At 33.4% G+C, this 17,763-nt stretch overlaps 1 protein-coding gene across 3 annotated transcripts in view; it reads left to right on the top strand.

The window, feature by feature from the left end:
- MARCH7 (membrane-associated ring finger (C3HC4) 7, E3 ubiquitin protein ligase) overlaps positions 1-17,763 on the top strand; it is a 45,641-nt gene that overhangs the window by 9,585 nt on the left and 18,293 nt on the right. For all 3 annotated transcript variants that reach the window (XM_008563925.1, XM_008563920.1, XM_008563915.1), the window contains exons 2-3: positions 10,018-10,182; positions 15,826-16,015. In XM_008563925.1, coding sequence (XP_008562147.1) covers positions 10,030-10,182; positions 15,826-16,015 — 343 coding nt within the window. In that variant the 5' untranslated portion in view covers positions 10,018-10,029. The remainder of the gene's footprint in view (positions 1-10,017; positions 10,183-15,825; positions 16,016-17,763) is intronic.

Genomic DNA, 17,763 nt, shown 5'->3' with positions numbered 1-17,763 from the left:
CTTTGTGACTTTGACTTTTTGAAGAGTGTAGGCCAGTTATCTTACAGAGTGTCTTCTATTTTGGATGTCTTGTCTTCGTGGTGTCATTCATATTTAATTATGGTTATTGTATATTTCAGTTCTGAAATTTCTATTTAGCCCTTTTTCGAAAAGTGCTTTTCTTTTTGCAGTTTCCTGTTCCTGGTACATACATGGGGTCTTCAAAAAGTTTGTGGAAAACGAGTATTATGAAAAAAACTATGCAGGGACTTCAAAATTTTTTACACCAAAATAAACTTGTACTAACTTGTTGTGACATTTCTGAACGGGGCCTACTTTGAGGCACTAAGAGGAATAAGACACCTGTTTGAAAAGAGCCTGTAGCAGGGCAACATGAATTCTGCTAAAATTGAAGCAAGAACAAGCATCAAATTTATGGTGAAGCTTGGTGGAAGGATGGTGAAATTACTGATGCTTTAGGAAAAGTTTATGGGGAAAATGTCCCAAAGAAATCAGAAGTTAACAAATGGATACCTCGTTTTAAAAATAAACAAGAGGGTGTCAAAGATGGAGCCCACAGCAGCAGACCATCTACATCAATTTATGAGGAAAAAAATTAATCTCTTCCATACCCTAATTGAAGAAGACTGATGATTAACAGTCAGTAGCCACAGTAGCCAACACCACAGACATCTCAATTGGTTCAGTTTACACAATTCTGACTGAAAAATTACAGTTGAGCAAACTTTCTACTCTATGGTTGCCAAAATGGTAGTGGCCAGATCAGTTGCAGACAAGAGCAGAACCTTCAGTAGGATTTTTTGGGGGGTGGGGTGTGGGTGGTGGCTGGCTGGCTGGCTGGTACAGGGATCTGAACCTGTGAACATGGTGTTATAACACCATGAATGGAAATTTTTAAACAAGTGGGATCAAGATTCTGAGGCATTTCTTCAAAGCGTTGTAAGAGGAGATGAAACATGGCTTTACCACTATAATCCTGAAGACAAAGCACAGTCAAAGCTGTGGCTACCAAGAGGTGGAAGTGGTCCAGTCAAAGCAAAAGCAGACTGTTCAAGGGCAACGATTATGGTAACAGTTTTTTGGGACGCTGAAGGCATTTTGCTTATTCACTCTGGAGGGCTGAAGAATGATAAAGTCTTATTATGAGAGTGTTTTGAGAAAGTTAGCCAAAGCTTTAGCAGAAAAATGCCTGGGAAAGCTTCGCCAGAGAGTCCTTCTCTACCATGACAATACTGCTGCTCATTCTTCTTGTCAAACAGGGGCAATTTTGTGAGAGTTTTGATGGGAAATCATTAGGCATCCACCTTACAGTCCTGATTTGGCCCCTTCTGACTTCTCTTTGTTCCCCAATCCTAAAAAATCTAAAGGGCACCCATTTTTCTTCAGTTAATAATGTAAGAAAAGACTGCATTGACGTGTTTAAATTTTCAGGACCCTTAGTTCTTTAGGCATGAACTAAATGGCTGGTATTGCTTGCAAAAGTGTTTTGAACTTAATGGAGGTTGTGTTGAGAAATAAAGTTTATATTTTGTATTTTTATCTTTTAATTTCATTTTTTCACAGACTTCTTGAAGCCTCATATTTTTTTAAGCTTGCCTTGAAACATTGTAAACATAGTTTTATAATTTGTCTAAGATACTTGATTTGACGTTTTTGCTACTCTATTTTTTATCTTATTTACATTGTTTGTGGTACCTTATTTCAGTGTATACTTAATTATCCTCTGCTCATTACACGTGAAAAATTATCTGTAGAACTATATCTCTCTGGGTTTTCATTTTCCTTTCATTATTGACTTAGTAATTCTTTATCTTGTCAACTCTTCATTGCTTTTAAGAGGAAGCTCTTCATACTTTATCTAGCCTTTTTCATTGTTTTGGGGGAAGGATTGGTTTGAATAATTTGCCATTATTAAAGAACCATAGATTTTCTTCACATAGCATTTTGTATATCTCTGCTATTTGTATTGTATCATGATTATTTATTTGTTTATTGTATTCACTCTGCCCTGCCTCTGAAATACAACTTCAGGAGGTAAATTTTATTGTTATACTCCTAGAGTTTAGCACCTGCTGAACTCAATAATAATTGTTAGATACTCAGTAACTGACTTAAAAATTGAACTGGAGCTTTTTTTTGTTTGTTTTAAGGTGGTAGTGGGGAATTAAAGGGAAAAGGTAGGTTAGTGTTCTGGATGCTAGGCCAAAGAATTTGGACTTCCTTTTTAAGGTGATGGAAAATGATTAGGAAATGGTGCTAGTGGGATGAAATACAAAAGAAGAATATGTATGTTAATGATGAGTTTTTCTTTAGAAAAAGCCTGGTGCGGTATAATTAGAGACAGACTTTGTTGGTTAACTTTAGAGTAGGCCCAATTTCCAAGTAAAGTCTTGCTGGGAAACACTGTAAAATTCAATTTAAGTTTGTCTATATTGTAGTTGCATTTAACATGTGACTATGAGACCTTGGTAATTTGCAGGTAACATCAGGCACAGAATTAATTCAGAATTTTGCATGTCAGGCAATGATAAGAATTTCTTTAGGCTTTTTACCTGGACTAAGAAAGGGTTTAAGGCAAGATTATTTCCACAGAATAGATTTGAGTAGATATAATGATTTTTATGGGTAGGAAAAAAATTTTTTTTTTCTAAAGATCTTTTGCAGTGTTCAACAGGCCACCAAAAACATGAACTTGCTTTGAAGAGCTCTTGGGAGTTTCGTAGGAAGCCCCACAGAAGAAATTACCCACAAATAAAGTAGTTAATTTTTTAGTAGCTAAAAAGCCACAGATTTTTGAGATGGACAGACTACATAAATTGTGGAGTTGGTGTGAATACTGTTTTTCACTCTTGTTGCCTAGGTGAATCACTACTAAAATAAAGTCTTAAGATGAGGGCACACTGAACAAAGGAAAAGTATGGCCAGTGAGGTGAAATAGCAGTTTTATTTCAGCTTCAGAGAATCTACACCCAGAGATTTCATCTCAGAAATTGAAAAACTCAGTAAAGTAAAACTCAAATATTGATTGTAAGATTTTTGTCACTCATTTATTTATGCATTCAAAGCAAGTTCTGGAGAAAAGAAAGTATGGCCCATTATAGCTTTCAATGCCTCCCTTATTACCTCAGTTATAAACGTTCTGGTGAGGAATGTGAACACAGAATTCATCGGACCTATCATACCTGAGACTTCAGTGAGGCTCAAAACGAGTATAAATTAATTATGTTATGGAAGCTGCATAACAATCGTGAGGACTGTATGCAAATTGAGTGGCAGAGTATGGCAGACAGGCCATATCTTCTGCTCAATATCATGCTCTACTGTCCTATCTGATTTCACTTATAAAAACACAAGTTCAAAGATGAAATTATAAAGAATTTCAGGATGTCAGCAGCAGAGTTTTTAGTCAAGCACAGGGCCCACACCTATGAAAACAGCCCTGGTAATAAAGTTTCATATTATCACCAAATAGGGAATTTGACTGTCCAACACTGGAATCAAATCTGAGTTTAAAGAAACAGTATCAACAGAAGGAAACTAAAAGGCCATTATATTGACTGTTGAGGAAAGATTGTACATATGAACTTTTTTTGTGCTGTACTCTTTTAAGTCTTGATTAAAAGCATTAAGCTTCAGGTACCTTTTTCCTCCTTGTCTGTTGTTCTTGCTTATACCTTTTCTTTTATAGCATTTATAACTATTTACCATTATATGGTTATTTGTGTAGTTTGTTTGTTCCCTAGCAGACTACAGCTTCTTTGTAGGCACCATCTCAGTATGTTCAGTGTTATTTCCCCACCTCATCCTCTTGTTCAGTACTGTATTAATTAATGTGCTTATTAGTACATAGTAAGTATCCAGAAAGCTTTGTTAAATGAATGAATAAAATTAAAAAGATGCCTCATAGAGCCTTATAAGTGGTCTGGTAGAACTTTTTCAAGCACTGCACATTTTATTTTTCACTATTTTTTGTGCTTTTGACCTACAACTTATACAACCAAATTATGTAAGTTTTCATGTAACACCTACATTGTCAAAATTCAATCAGTTTATGTTGAGGAGTTGCCAAAAATAGTTTCATACAGTATCAAATTATATCTCTCAGAGGACTCTGCCTCTTCGCCTTCTCTCAAGAGGTTTGTTTTGAGCAGATTTCATTCTTCAAGTAAGAACTGGGTATAAATATAAATATAGTCAAACTGAACTACAAAAGGTATCATTAAGAACATTATTGATGTTAGAGAACCAACTATAGATATATATCTTTCAAAAAGCATTTTGTCTTTCTGTTTAAAGTCCTCAGATCACAAAAATAGTCCCTTTAGTATTTTCGTAGCTTTCTTGATAAAATAACATATTTGCTATATGTTAAATTATTTGTGGGCTTTTGCATGTCAGTGTTTAACTATTAATACTGACAGTGTTTTACAGGTCAGTGTTTAACTATTAATAAGAATGTATGCATTCTTCAAATTTACAGTTCAAAATTCACCTCTTTTTAATGAAAAATTTGTATGGACTTATCAAATATGTACATAATTTATGAAAAGATGATGGTAGAAAAGTTAGGTGACCATATATACTTCATCACCCAAACCAAGCCACTGTATAAATGTAGGCATTATTAATAACTATCCTGGGATAACAAACATAAATTAGGACTTCTCAGAGCATAAACTGGATTGTTCTGGACAAACGATGGTCATCCTGCTTATAAGGAAAACAAAGCCCCACCTGTTACCCCATCCTAGTCCCGTTTTCCAAAGGCATTGACCCTCAATTGTTTAGCCGTTTCTTCTTGGATTTATTTACTTTCATTTTGTTAAATCACGTGCTAACATTGTTACCTTATGAGTTTTCATTGTTATATATTTTTTGTTATTCACCGATGTTCTTACATCCCCTACCTACCTCCATCCCACAACATATTTGTAACAAAATCGATTTAATGATTTACATTATTATGACTATAAATTTTAGAGTTTATCCAAATACAACTATACCTCCTTTCTTAAAGAATGGCTTTACTTTTCCAAGTTAAAAAATTAATTTGTAAAAATTCCTTTTTCTGTTTTTTTCCAGTTGTATTATCATCTCTGCCACAGGCCAATGAAATATAGTTTCCATATAATACTCTTATTCCTTGGACGTTTTCCTTCCACTTCCTGAGATCCTGCTCTAGTCTGGATCAGTTGCGTCTTTGTTTTCTATATACCGTCTTTCTGAACTTTCCCTCTCGCTGCTTCCTGGGTTCCTTGTCTTGTTATCTCATGCTTTACACCCATTTTCCTATGATGTACTCTTTATTTAGCTTCCTGTGGTGGTGTTTTGTTTTTGGTTTTGATTGATTTTTTTTTTTTTTTTTTTGAGACCTTACATGTCTGAAAATGTTTTATTTTCCACCTCATACTTAGTTACTAGATTGGAATTTAGGGCTAAACGTTTTTCTCAGTTCTATAGGCATTGTTTCATTGTCTTAATTAAGAGTTTGGTGTTGCTGTTAACCCATTCTGATTACTTTTCCTTTATATGTGACCCATTTTTCCACTCTGTTAACTTATAGGATCTTCCCTTTATTTTTTTTATTTTTTGGCAGCTGGCCAGTGTGGGGAACTGAACTATTGACCTTGATGTTAAAAGGCTGTGTTCTAACCACCTGAGCTAACCAGCCAGCCCTAGGATCTTCCTTTTATTTCTGGTTTTCTGAAATTTGAAGATGACATATTGTGCTTAGTATTGGTCTTTTTTCTTTGATGCTGCTGAATTCTTGAGTCCTTTCAGTGTGGAGACTTGTGTCCTTCAATTTTAGAAGGGTTCCTTTATTTCTTTTGTAATTTTCTTTCTTCTCTTCTATGGCCATAGTCAAATGATAACACCCTGGACAGTTCTCTTGTTTTCATGTTACATTTTTACTTCTTTTGTTCTTCTTTGTGGGAGGTTTCCTCAATTTACTCCCAATCCTTATGTTGAATTTATTTCAATGTGTCTTATTTTAAAAAGTATATCACATTTTGAGTTTCCACAAGCTCTTTATTATACTCTGATGGCATTCTCAAGCATCCTATTATTATTTTTTTGAGTGAATGTTATTTGGTCCCTTTGAGAAAGTAATTAGCCTCTTTCTCCCAAATTTTCTGCTCCCTGGATTATATCTGTTTCTTTTTTGTTGTTGTTTACTTTAGTCTTTTTTCGTATTGGAGGCCTTCCTTAGATACTGTGTGATCCTTGATGTTTATTAGAAACTCGGTGGCTAATGGACTTTGCTGTAGGGTAGGATGGTCAAGTGGCAAGCTAGCTTTTTAATTGGGAGCATTCCAAATGTCATTATCCAGAAATCTTATCTCTGATATTGTGATGTAAGAATAGAATCCTTTAGTCTGCGGACAGCATTGTAGAAACAGAACCAGGAAAGACACTCTGAGTCTCAATATTGAATATATATTTTCTTTTATTCCTTATACTACCCCAGCCTAAAACCCTTGCAGAAATGATTGTACATTTAGGAGGGAAAATTGCCTGCGAGACCTTTAATCTCAAGAGAATAAATATCCCGTCTTTAGGTGAATGGAGTTGGGGAAGTATCTGTAGTTCTACTGCTCCAAATAATGAGGGTACTCCAAAAAGTTTGTGGAAAGTCTCATATTATTTTTAATTCTGTTTTTCCACAAACTTTATGAAGTACCCTTGTTCAAGATTTAATTTACCAAATCTCTTTTCAACCCTATTCATCATCCCTTCTATTCCCCTCAACTTTTTTATTGTGGTAAAATAGACATAACAAAATTTACCACCTTACCCATGTTTCATTGTATAGTTTGGTCTTTTAAATACATTCATAATGTGCAACCATTACCACCCTCCGTCTCCATAACTCTTTTCATCTTGTAGAACCTAAACTCTATACTCATTCTACACTAACTTCCCGTTCTTACCAATTCCCAGCCCCTGCCAAAGTACTATTCTACTTTCTGTCTCTATGATTTTGACCATTCTAAATATCTCGTAAGTGGAATCACACAGTATTTGTCTTTTTGTGATTGGCTTTATTTCACTTACTATAATGTCCTCAAAGTTTATTCATCTGGTATATGTCAGTTTCCATCCATTTTAAGGATGAATGAATAGTGTCCAAAGAATAATATTGCATTGTATGTATATACCACATTTTGCTTATCCATTCATCCGTTGATGGACACTTGGGTTGCTTCCGCATTTTAGCTATTGTGAATAATGCTACTATAAACATAGATACACAAATATCTCTTTGAGACCCTGCTTTTAATTCTTTTGGTTATACACCCAGAAATGAAATTGCTGTATCATATGGTAATTCTATTTTTAATTTTTTGAGGAACGACCATACTGTTTTCTGTAGTTGGTTGTACCATTTTATAGCACAGTTCATTTTTATAGTACCTTGTACCTCCAAGTCTTGATCCTTTCTAGGAAGCTAAGGCCAAATGTTTTCTTTGCCTCCAGTTCTTACCTCTTTCTAGGTACCAACAGTATAGTCTAATCCTCTCTGCTGAATTACTCTGCCTCTCTCACTTTTGATTTTTCAAATATACATTGAAATCTCTTGCTTTCTGTGGTCTCCTTTCCAGTTGTTTTGTTTCGATTTTTGTTTTCTTGGTTAAAACTTGATTCATTTACTGTCATTTTATAGTGGTTTTGGAAAGAGTGGGCAAAATAGATGCATAAGGATAACCTGTCATGTTTAACTGGATGTTTTTGATAAGCTTTGTTTGATTTAATCACATGCCATAGTATAACTTTTTTTTTTTTTTAAATGATGACTGGTAAGGGGATCTTAACCCTTGACTTGGTGTTGTCAGCACCATGCTCTCACAAGTGTCCTAACTGGCCATCCCTATATAGGGATCCGAATTCATGACCTTGGTGTTATCAGCACCACACTCTCCCAAGTGAGCCATGGGCTGGCCCCATAGTATAACTTTTGCTCTGGTTTTTCATTATTAGATATCCTTGGTTACATAATTTTAATCGATACTTATCTTTTTCATGTTTGTTGTATGCCTCCCACTACCATATGAACCATATGTTTTGTTGATGTTTTTTGTTCTCTTCATCCTCTTTTCTGTCATTTCCTGATACCATGTTTTTAAGACAAAGATTATTGAAAAAGGAAATTCTTCTGTAGTAAGATTAAGGTAGAAAGATGTGATTAATCCTAAACTTAATTGATAAGTTAATGAAGATACATGCAGAAAATTAGATGCTTTTAACTTGAATGTTTAAATTTGAATGTTTTAATAAAGCAAGTATATATTCTTTATTCAAATGGCACATCTGAAAAGCGAATTGCATCTGTTTGTCTTTGCCTGAATTCCAGTCCACTACCAGCACTATAAGGGAATAAATAATTTTTGAACTTGAAAGTGGGTGACTGGAAGAAGTTGGAAAGATTGTTTTGATATCTGTTCTTTTCATTTGCTGCTTTCTTTTGTTGTTCTTTTTCTACTCTCATGACTGGTATCTCCAGTGTCCAGGGGCCTCCTTCTAAATCTTTGCACCAGAAAAGTTAAATTTTTAAAAAATTTATTAAAGCAGTGTCCTTATAGTAGCACTATTTGTAATAGCCCCAAACTGGAAACAATCCCATGTGTATGCACAGTAGAATGGGAAAATAAATTGTGTGCATTAATACAGTAAAATACTATATAAGCAAATTAGAGTTAACTCACTACAACTACATGCAACCACATGGATGCATCTCACAAATACTAGAATGGGAAAATAAATTGTGTGCATTAATACAGTAAAATACTATATAAGCAAATTAGAGTGAACTCACTACAACTACATGCAACCACATGGATGCATCTCACAAATACAAGGTTGAGCAAATGAGGCCAGACACAAAAGAATACCTGTTTTATGATTCCATTCATATATATACATAATTAAAAATCAGGCATAGCTAATGGTTACTTTTGTCATGGGTTGAAGAATATTTAATGAAGAAAATTTAGACATTAATCTACAGAGTGCAAGACACTTAATTCCACAGTTTATATAAACCAAATTTAACAATTTGGTTTATTTCGTTAGAAGTGTCTTCCTTTCTTTTTTTACGTAATTGGAATCATATTCTTTGTTGCAGTGTTATAGATTGACCTTTTCACTTAAAAGATGTCACTTTTCAATAGTGGCAATGGTTAGGTTGGGGATTCAGTGAACTAATAAATAATCAGGTGAACCTTATCCCCAGGCCTGGCATATAATACTCAATTAATATTAGCTATTGTTATTATTTTTGTTGTTATAATTAAAAGATCCTATCAGTGGTAAATAGAAGGAAAATACATTCATTCTTTCGTTACACTTTAGCTTGTGTTTATTGAGTGCCTATTGTATTCCAGGCAACAGTTTTAAAATACTTTAATGAGAAAAGATCCTGAACTAGAGAAATTCATTATTGAGAAGGGGAAATAGGTAAACAAATTACAATGTAAGGTAGTATGATGTCTTTATAAAAGTGTATACAAAGTGGAAACACAAAGAGTATGCTTGTGTTTAGACTGATGACCAGGAATAAGATGGAGAATGTATAGACTTTCCAGGCATGTACAAAGGCCACTGAGAGCATATTGTGGTAAGAGGTACGCAAATAGTATAATAAGTATACACATTGAATGCTAATAATATAGAAGAATACCAAGAGAGTCAAGGGCAAGTTCATATGGGATTTTATATAGAGATAAAGTTAAGTAAGGAAAAGAGTCTAGGTTTTGGAAACAACAGACCTCAAAGTTGTGATCCCACTTTTACTGTGTTTGCTTCATTTTATGGGCAGTGAGAAACCTTTGATGGACTTGAGAAAGAAATCTATCTGCCTTATAGAAGAGAAGTGATGACACACACTCACAGTTTACCTTATCAGATATGATTAATTGCATGGTTAATTCTTGATTTGAACTCATGATTATGGAGGATTAAGAATTAAGGGCTTGCGTTTTTTCTGAAAGGCAATTAATGAAAATTTGCATTTCACAGAAAACCTTAAAAATGGAGTCTAAACCTTCAAGGATTCCAAGAAGAATTTCTGTTCAACCCTCCAACTCTTTAAGTGCTAGGATGATGTCTGGAAGCAGAGGAAGTAGTTTAAATGAAACCTATCACTCAAGAGACTCTTCATTTAGACTGGATTCTGAATATCAGGTAACATCTTAATTTGGAATGTATGTACACAGTCTTTTTCAGAATCCTTGGGGCCACTTTTGTTTGTTTTTTATTTTAAAAAAGTAGTAAGTAGCTGGATCTGAGGTATTCTGTAATCAAAACATCTGTAGCAAAATGGGAATGACTGATGCTTTTCAAACTTTTTGGACTTCAAAATTATGGATAAGGGATTGTGGCCTTATATAAAATAATACTGTCCAAAAACTTGGAAAACTTTATACTTAAAAACATAAATATCAGTTTAAGTATAAATTTGACTAAATTGGTCAACATGGATGGCTTTGTCAAAGAACCAAAAATTGCGTCCTTTTCCACTAACATCATATTCATTCATCTGACTTTTCTCTGCATGTACGCAAAGCAGTGGTGGAATAATAATAAAGTGATTTTCTTTGAGAATATGACTTCTTACTATTTCGCTGTTAATGTTGGATGATTATTAAATTAACAGGCTGACCTTTTATGAAGATGCTAGCAGTCTTTTACATGAATTTTTGGGTTATATTTTTATTGTTAGTAATGAGTTTGCACTGATTCATCTACTCTCGTGTAGGTAGTTTTCTTTAGTACAAACAGCTCTCTGGTTTTGAAATGGCTTATCAGTGTGTAACACAATAGTTGTAGAATAAGATGGTGTAAATTAAGTTCATTGCATTTTTGGCTGAACAAGTAACTTGTGATTTATAACAATCTGATTTTGAGGTAACTGAATCTAAAAGAATCCTTAGTTGAAATTTTCTGTTTGTGTTAAGTATTTATATGTTTACATATCATGTGATATATAATGTATGACAAAGTCTAATTTTAAAATATTTCTGCACAGTAATAAGTATTTTATAAAATATTCAGAGAAAGACTGAAGTAAAATAATTTATCTAAAATGCCCATTTATACTTCCCAGTTCTTAATCGACTATATGAACTATTTACTTGGTCTCATTTTAAATGTTGATTGATTATATATTTTTATTCTGTTGCTAGACAAGTGTATGTATGCTAGAAGTACAGAATCATATATTTTGTATTCTATAGAAACGTGACATATAAAGGGCATAGAATTGTGGGGTTATTTTCTTGATAATGTCTTTATAAAATTTTGTCTACTGATTTTTGTCTAACTTTTTTTATATAGCTTATTAGTGAGGAACACAAACTTTTAAACTAGACTATATTGCTGTGATTGGGGTCCTGTTCCATTACTTGCTAGCTATTAACATCTTTTTGTCTTGTCTTCCACATCACCTACCTGTTCCGGTTGTTAGACTTAAATGAATTAATACCAAATAGATATTGAGTGAGAGTGGTGCCTGGCGCATGATAAATGCTATATAAATGTTAATACTATATAAATGTTATCTGCTGCATTTGTTTTATTGTAATTTTTATAGTAGTCATAATTTAGGTGCTAAAGTCTTGAATATATTTAGAAAATTTATTGACATTTAAGATGACTATTTTCAAACTATTCCTGCCATCTTGTTCTTAGTGTTGTAGATTATTCAAAGTTCCATTTTTCATTATGTAAAACAAATAAAAGCATTTTAAAAATCATTTAATTGACATTTTAATAGTTGAAATGACCCCACCTGAAAGGTGGTAGTAGTAACCTATTATTGTTGAATTCTTTTCCAAAATTTTAGTGTATTTAAATACCAAAGTAAAATTCAAAAATTATTTGCAAACAACCAAATTTTAAAATCTTTTATTGATTCTTAATAAGATTAATCAGTTTTGTAAACTTTGTGAGTCTCCATAATGCTTTTCAGTTATTTTAAATTGGTTGTAATCTTTTTTAATGGATTATAGGAATAGTTTCAATCATAAATCAGCTATTCTTAGCCTGCTTTGCTTTATAAATTTTGATTTAGAAACTGAAACTCCTGTGTTCTTGAACAAAGTATTTTACTTCTGTTTCCCCTTTTGTAAAATGGTGATAATAATAGCGGCTTCTTCAGATGGTCATAGTTAAGATTGATAGATAGAAATAATACATGTGAAGCATTTGGAACAACAGTGCCTGGAATATTGTAAGGGTTCAAATTACGTATTGCATATTTAGTTTTATTTAGCATTCTTAAGATTACTCAGCAAAATTTATATTTAATGAATGAAAGGAACCTTTAAATGTCAAAGGGAGTATTTTTTTTTTTTTTTAATTGTGGAAGCTTTCTCAGTTGCCTCCGATATAAAACTCTTTATCTCTGGGCACTTAGTGAAACTGAAGCTTCATAGTGGCGTCAGGTCTAGGGCATGGTAGATCAATTCTGATTATGTTATGGATTAAATAATATTCTATTTCTGTAGTATATAAATATTAAACATTTATAATAAACATATTTGTATAAATATTAAATATTGTATTTATGTATTTATATAGTGCTTGACATTTTATAGAACCTTTTTCACTTGTAATTTTAGTTAAATAGGACAGATATTTGTGTCATTTCATAGATAAGGATCTGAATCTGGAAAGATAAGTGATTTCCCCCAGTTACATGATTAGTGTGTAATGTACTAGAGCTTAAGAACTCGGGACTTTTGGATAGCATTCTTAAGATTACTATGTTTCTTTGGAAAAATGTAGATTCTGAGTTCCAAATGATTGTTTCCTAAATACCTTATGGTACTGTACATGAGTGTTCATAGCAGAATTATTCATAATAGCCAAAAGTGGAAAAAGCCCAAAAACTACTTGTGTAAGCATCCATTTTGTGCAAGGCAGTATACAAGGGTACTTAAGTAAGTTCATGGAAAGATCTGTATTGTCTTTTTAATTCTATTTTTCTGTGAACTTTTTAAAGTACCCTCGTACTTTGAAGACAGACTCATTCTCTGATTTCATTTGACCTCAATAGTTCTAGAATGCAGAATAGATAAGATAATATACTGTTAAGTGAATTCAACACTTGTTAAAAGAATTCAGTGGGGGGCGAATCTAATTGGTTTAGACAGAAAATATTTGAACAATGGACAAAATTGGGTTGGTAGGAAACCAAGAAAAGATTTGATTTTGAATTTAAGCCAGCAGCAAAACTGGCTATAACTTTCTTCCTTCTATATACTGATATTAACAAGTTTTATTTTGTTTCCGGGGTGATATATAGGCTGCACAGGCTGCCTTTTGAGTTGAGAGTCATGAAAATTGTTTCTTTGGGCACTTCAAAATTTAGGTATCAAGTGAAATTTATCATTTTATCATCTACATCTGCTCCTCTGTAGTCAATATTTTTAATGAACGGCATAGTCATTTATCTCACCAGCTATTGCCGGAACACTGGAATGATTTCAGACTTCATGTTCATTTCTCACATTTTTCTCTAAAGCTGATGAATTTTTATCATTGCTCTCTGTTCCCATTATTTTTGTCACAGGAACTTATTCTTGCTATTCCAGTGGCTTCCTAATTTGTTTTCCTACTTTCTGTCCACCCGTTTCATCTTTCTCTCTCCTCAGAGAGTCATTCTGTAAAGTAGTAGATATGATGGTATCCCCTTCCTCAGTGGTTCAAAGTCATTTTTGCAGAAGTGCTTTCCATTAACAGTTTGTCTAGTCCTTGCAGAATGAGAAAAACGACAAGTTACAGAGTTAGTACAAATAAAAACTTACTCAACTTAAAAGACTTTTATTGTGAATTATATCCTTCATGTTTTGGGAGTCATGTATTTAATGTCGTTTTTAAAATTGGGGATGGGATTCAGTGGTATTTGCTCTTTTAGATGTCCTACTGGTCAAAAGTGACAGTTCTTTTAAATTTTTAAATTAAAATATTTGTATTTTGGTGTCTGAAATTCAAGGTCTTAAAATCACTGGCCGGCAGGATAACGTTCCTCATACCTTGATGGCATATAAAATGGTTTGTTTGGGTCTGAAATTTCTAATGAATTTCATTTCTTGTGCTAGCTCCAGTTCATTGATTGGGTCTCTGTGGACTTAGCTACAGAAGGCTTGTGAGGCCAAGTTTATGCTAAACTGAAGAATGCCATATTCAGTTTGCAAAATATACTCCAGGCAGAAGATGGGTGAAATCCTGTTCTAGCCCATTCCTACTTTTTTCAGCCTTGTATCTTCTGTTTTTCCATATATATGCAAAATTTATTCTTCAGGGTTACCCTGAGCTAATACATTCCCTGAATAAATGCATTATGCTTCTCGTAATTGAAGCATAATAGAAGATCAAGTAAGTAGGAATTCTGTAGAAGAAATCCAGTGGAAGAATGGTTTATGAATGTTTTCCTGTTGTCTATCTTTAATGTCCTTCATTTGCCTGCCCAATGAACTCCAATTTTCACCTTTTCTGAGTCTTCCCCTGCATCCCTAAGTCACAGGCTCTTTTCTCTGTAAACCTTTCAACATACTTCCTATTATAGTACTTATTTATGTTATAAATATTTATTTACTTGTTTGTTGTCTGTGCTCTAGAGCTCTTTTATTGGAGCACATTGTTTGGGCTCTCGTGTTATCGTATGAATTTTAGATTACCATAGACTAAATTTATGACCCATGATACATTTCATTTTTTAACTCTTGTTAAACAAAAATAACACTTTAAAGAACTTTGTTTCATTTTAATATTCTTTAATTCAATAAACCATTCATCACATACTTAACTTACATGTTAACATGCTTTAAATTTTTTTCTCTTGTATTTCTTTAAAAATTTTCTTTTATTTTCTGAGTCCTTATTGTCTCCAAGCAATTTAGAAATTATATCACAGCTGTGTTTTTTTTTAGTCTGTCTTTGTATGTGTGTCTAAGAAATTGGCAATGAAGGAAAAATTCTTTTAAAAATAATGGGACAATTTCAATAATTGTGGTTGAAATATGTTCTTGTTATTTAAACCTGTATTTTTAAGGAGACAAACTCATCCTTTTTTAATGCATTTTGTTGAGTAAACTGCTTAACCAATTAAAGAATTAGAAGTAAAGTAATTTGGAAGAGGGTATTTCAAAACAATCATTGGAAAACTAAAGTTAAAAGATTTCCATGAACATTTTGAAGTACCCTCATACATTATGAGTTATGAGTAACATTTGTCTTATAAATTTATTTTGTGTACATATATGTTAAAAGAGAAAATAATGAGCTGTGAGTTTTAAAATGTGTACTTGTTTTAGTTGTTTCTTGATTCACTGATGAAGAAATTTCAGATGTTAAGGTGTCTTTTCTTTAAACATACTGTTATTAGTGTTGTATGACTATATTCCTGAGAATGGGCATCAGATCAGGGATAAATATTTTCATTATTTGAAAAATCTCATTTTCATAGTAGGGTATTCACAATCAGTTTATACGTTGGTGCCTTTCTTGGTGTTCTGTCTACCTCTAAGAAGAGGAAACAAGTTCCTCAGAAGGTTTTTACATTAAACCTGTAAAAATGATTGCAAAGTTTTTGTCCTTCAGTGTTTCACAACCAGGTGTTTATATCTAGTTACAAAGAGAACTGAATCTAAATCAGATTGATAGCCCAGCAAAGTACAATTATAATATATAGTAGAGGGACATGGTAGAAAAGTTGGTGCTTGTTATGAATAAATGGCCCTTGGGAATTTATTGGAGCATTGTAGGTTAAATTTAATATTGAATGCAAGCATTTTCTTCTAAAAAAATTTTTTTAACCTATAGTCTACATCAGCATCAGCTTCACCATTTGAGTCTACATGGTATAGTGAATCTGAGATAACTCAGGGAGCACGATCAAGATCACAAAACCAGCAACGGGATCATGATTCAAAAAGACCTAAACTTTCCTGTACAAACTGTACATCTACCTCAGCTGGGAGAAATGTTGGAAATGGTTTAAGTTCAGTATCAGGTAAGAATTAAATTTCTGTTAAGAGTCACTCTATGTATTTTGGATGAAAGCCTTTTTCCGGGATGTAACATAGGTAGTTGTTCTTAAGTTTGGGATTAAGCAAGTAGATTGCCAGAAGTGTAGTGTAGTTTCCAGAACCTTAAGTTAAATTAGTGCTAGAACTGAAATTAACTTTTCATTTGGCATTTTTGTTCTAAATTGGGTACACATGTTCTACACAAACAGGATATTAGCAGATTTTAATTAATTAGAATAGCTGGTGTATATGGTAATCAAATTGGTAAAAGTAACATGTATTTTGCTGGTTATTATAGGAGATAAATTTTTAAATTGTTATTAGGAAAGCCACATCTACTGATATATGTTAAAAGTATTTTCTAAGCATGTCTTTTGTAAATGATAAACATTGTGGTCTGTAATATTTATTTTCAGAAAATACAGAAACTCTTCAGTTAAAAAAAGTTGGTAGTATTCTAGTAGGAGATATATACAAAGAATTAGAAAGTCATTGTTCTAGCCCCCTAACTAGATGGGTGGCATTGGGCAAGTTACTTAAGCCACTCTGGGATTTAGATAGTTTGTCCATAAAGCTTCATGCCTTGTATTTTGTACTCAGAGACATATTTGTTGTAGAAAGTGAGTAGGTCTTTTGTTGAAAGGGCAGGAGCTTCCTCCAGTTATACTCTTCAAATGAAATGTTAGCAAATGCCTGAAATAGTTTTAAGGGGAAACGAAATGAACACAATTAGAGATAAAATTCTTTAAATGCTTACTATGTATTACCAATTGAATTAGTGTAAGCGATTCCTCTTTATTTTAATAGGCAGGACCGCCACGGGAAAGACATTGCCCATCTGAAGGATTTTAAGAGTAGTGTGATGGGTAACAGCAGACTGACCTTAACTTTGTAGACAAACACCACTGTGCCAGAGATATTTTTGTTCTCTTCTGCCATGTGAAGGCATAGCATTAAATACACTGGGACATTTCCCTTAATAAAGAGGAATTATTAAGGCTTTTGGGACTAGGAAAGGAAGAACAAGAATTTCAAGGTAAATGGTGAGAGGAAAAGAAGTTTGAGACTAATTGCAACAGTACACTAATTAGAATTAAAGAATGAACGAAGTGTGGTAGCAGTAAAAATACTTCTGGTGAAACCATATTATAACCTACAGCACATCATATTCCATTTCAAGATGGCTTTGATTTTGATTTTGGCAGTTCTCCAACATCATTTTCATTGACTTTTCATGAAATTATGCATCTTTGGCAAGATTTGCATTTTCGTTCTGTAATCATTTTATATCATGTTTACATCGTGTAGTCAGATGTTAAGGGAAGTGATTGAGGCACTGATGTTAGGTATGGGGATAGATTTTAGTCTTACAGAAGAATGTGTTTGAGTAGGAAATGTTTTAAGTGATTAGTTCATTAGTGAATAATTTTATGTTTTGCTGAATTTTGTTTCTGTGATTGCAGCCATGATTTTTTTTTTTTTTGTCCTTTTTGAGACCAGCTGCACCATGCTCAGCTAGTGAGCGCTGTGAGCGCACCGGTCATCCCTATATAGGATCCTAACCCGCAGCGGGAGCGCTGCTGTGCTCCCAGCGCTGCACTCTCCTGAGGGTGCCACGGGCTCTGCCCTGCAGCCATGATTTTTTTTTTTTTTTTTTTTTTTTTTTTTTTTTTTTTCCCTGTCCGGGCAACGGATTGCAACCCCCAGTGTTGCCCCCAACCCGGCCCGGGGC

This window comes from Galeopterus variegatus, unplaced genomic scaffold (genome assembly GCF_000696425.1).
Source record: "Galeopterus variegatus unplaced genomic scaffold, G_variegatus-3.0.2 Scaffold178, whole genome shotgun sequence".
NCBI lineage: Eukaryota > Metazoa > Chordata > Mammalia > Dermoptera > Cynocephalidae > Galeopterus > Galeopterus variegatus.
The sequence above is the reverse complement of the archived record's forward strand: the minus strand, read 5'-3'. Positions and strand labels throughout refer to the sequence as shown.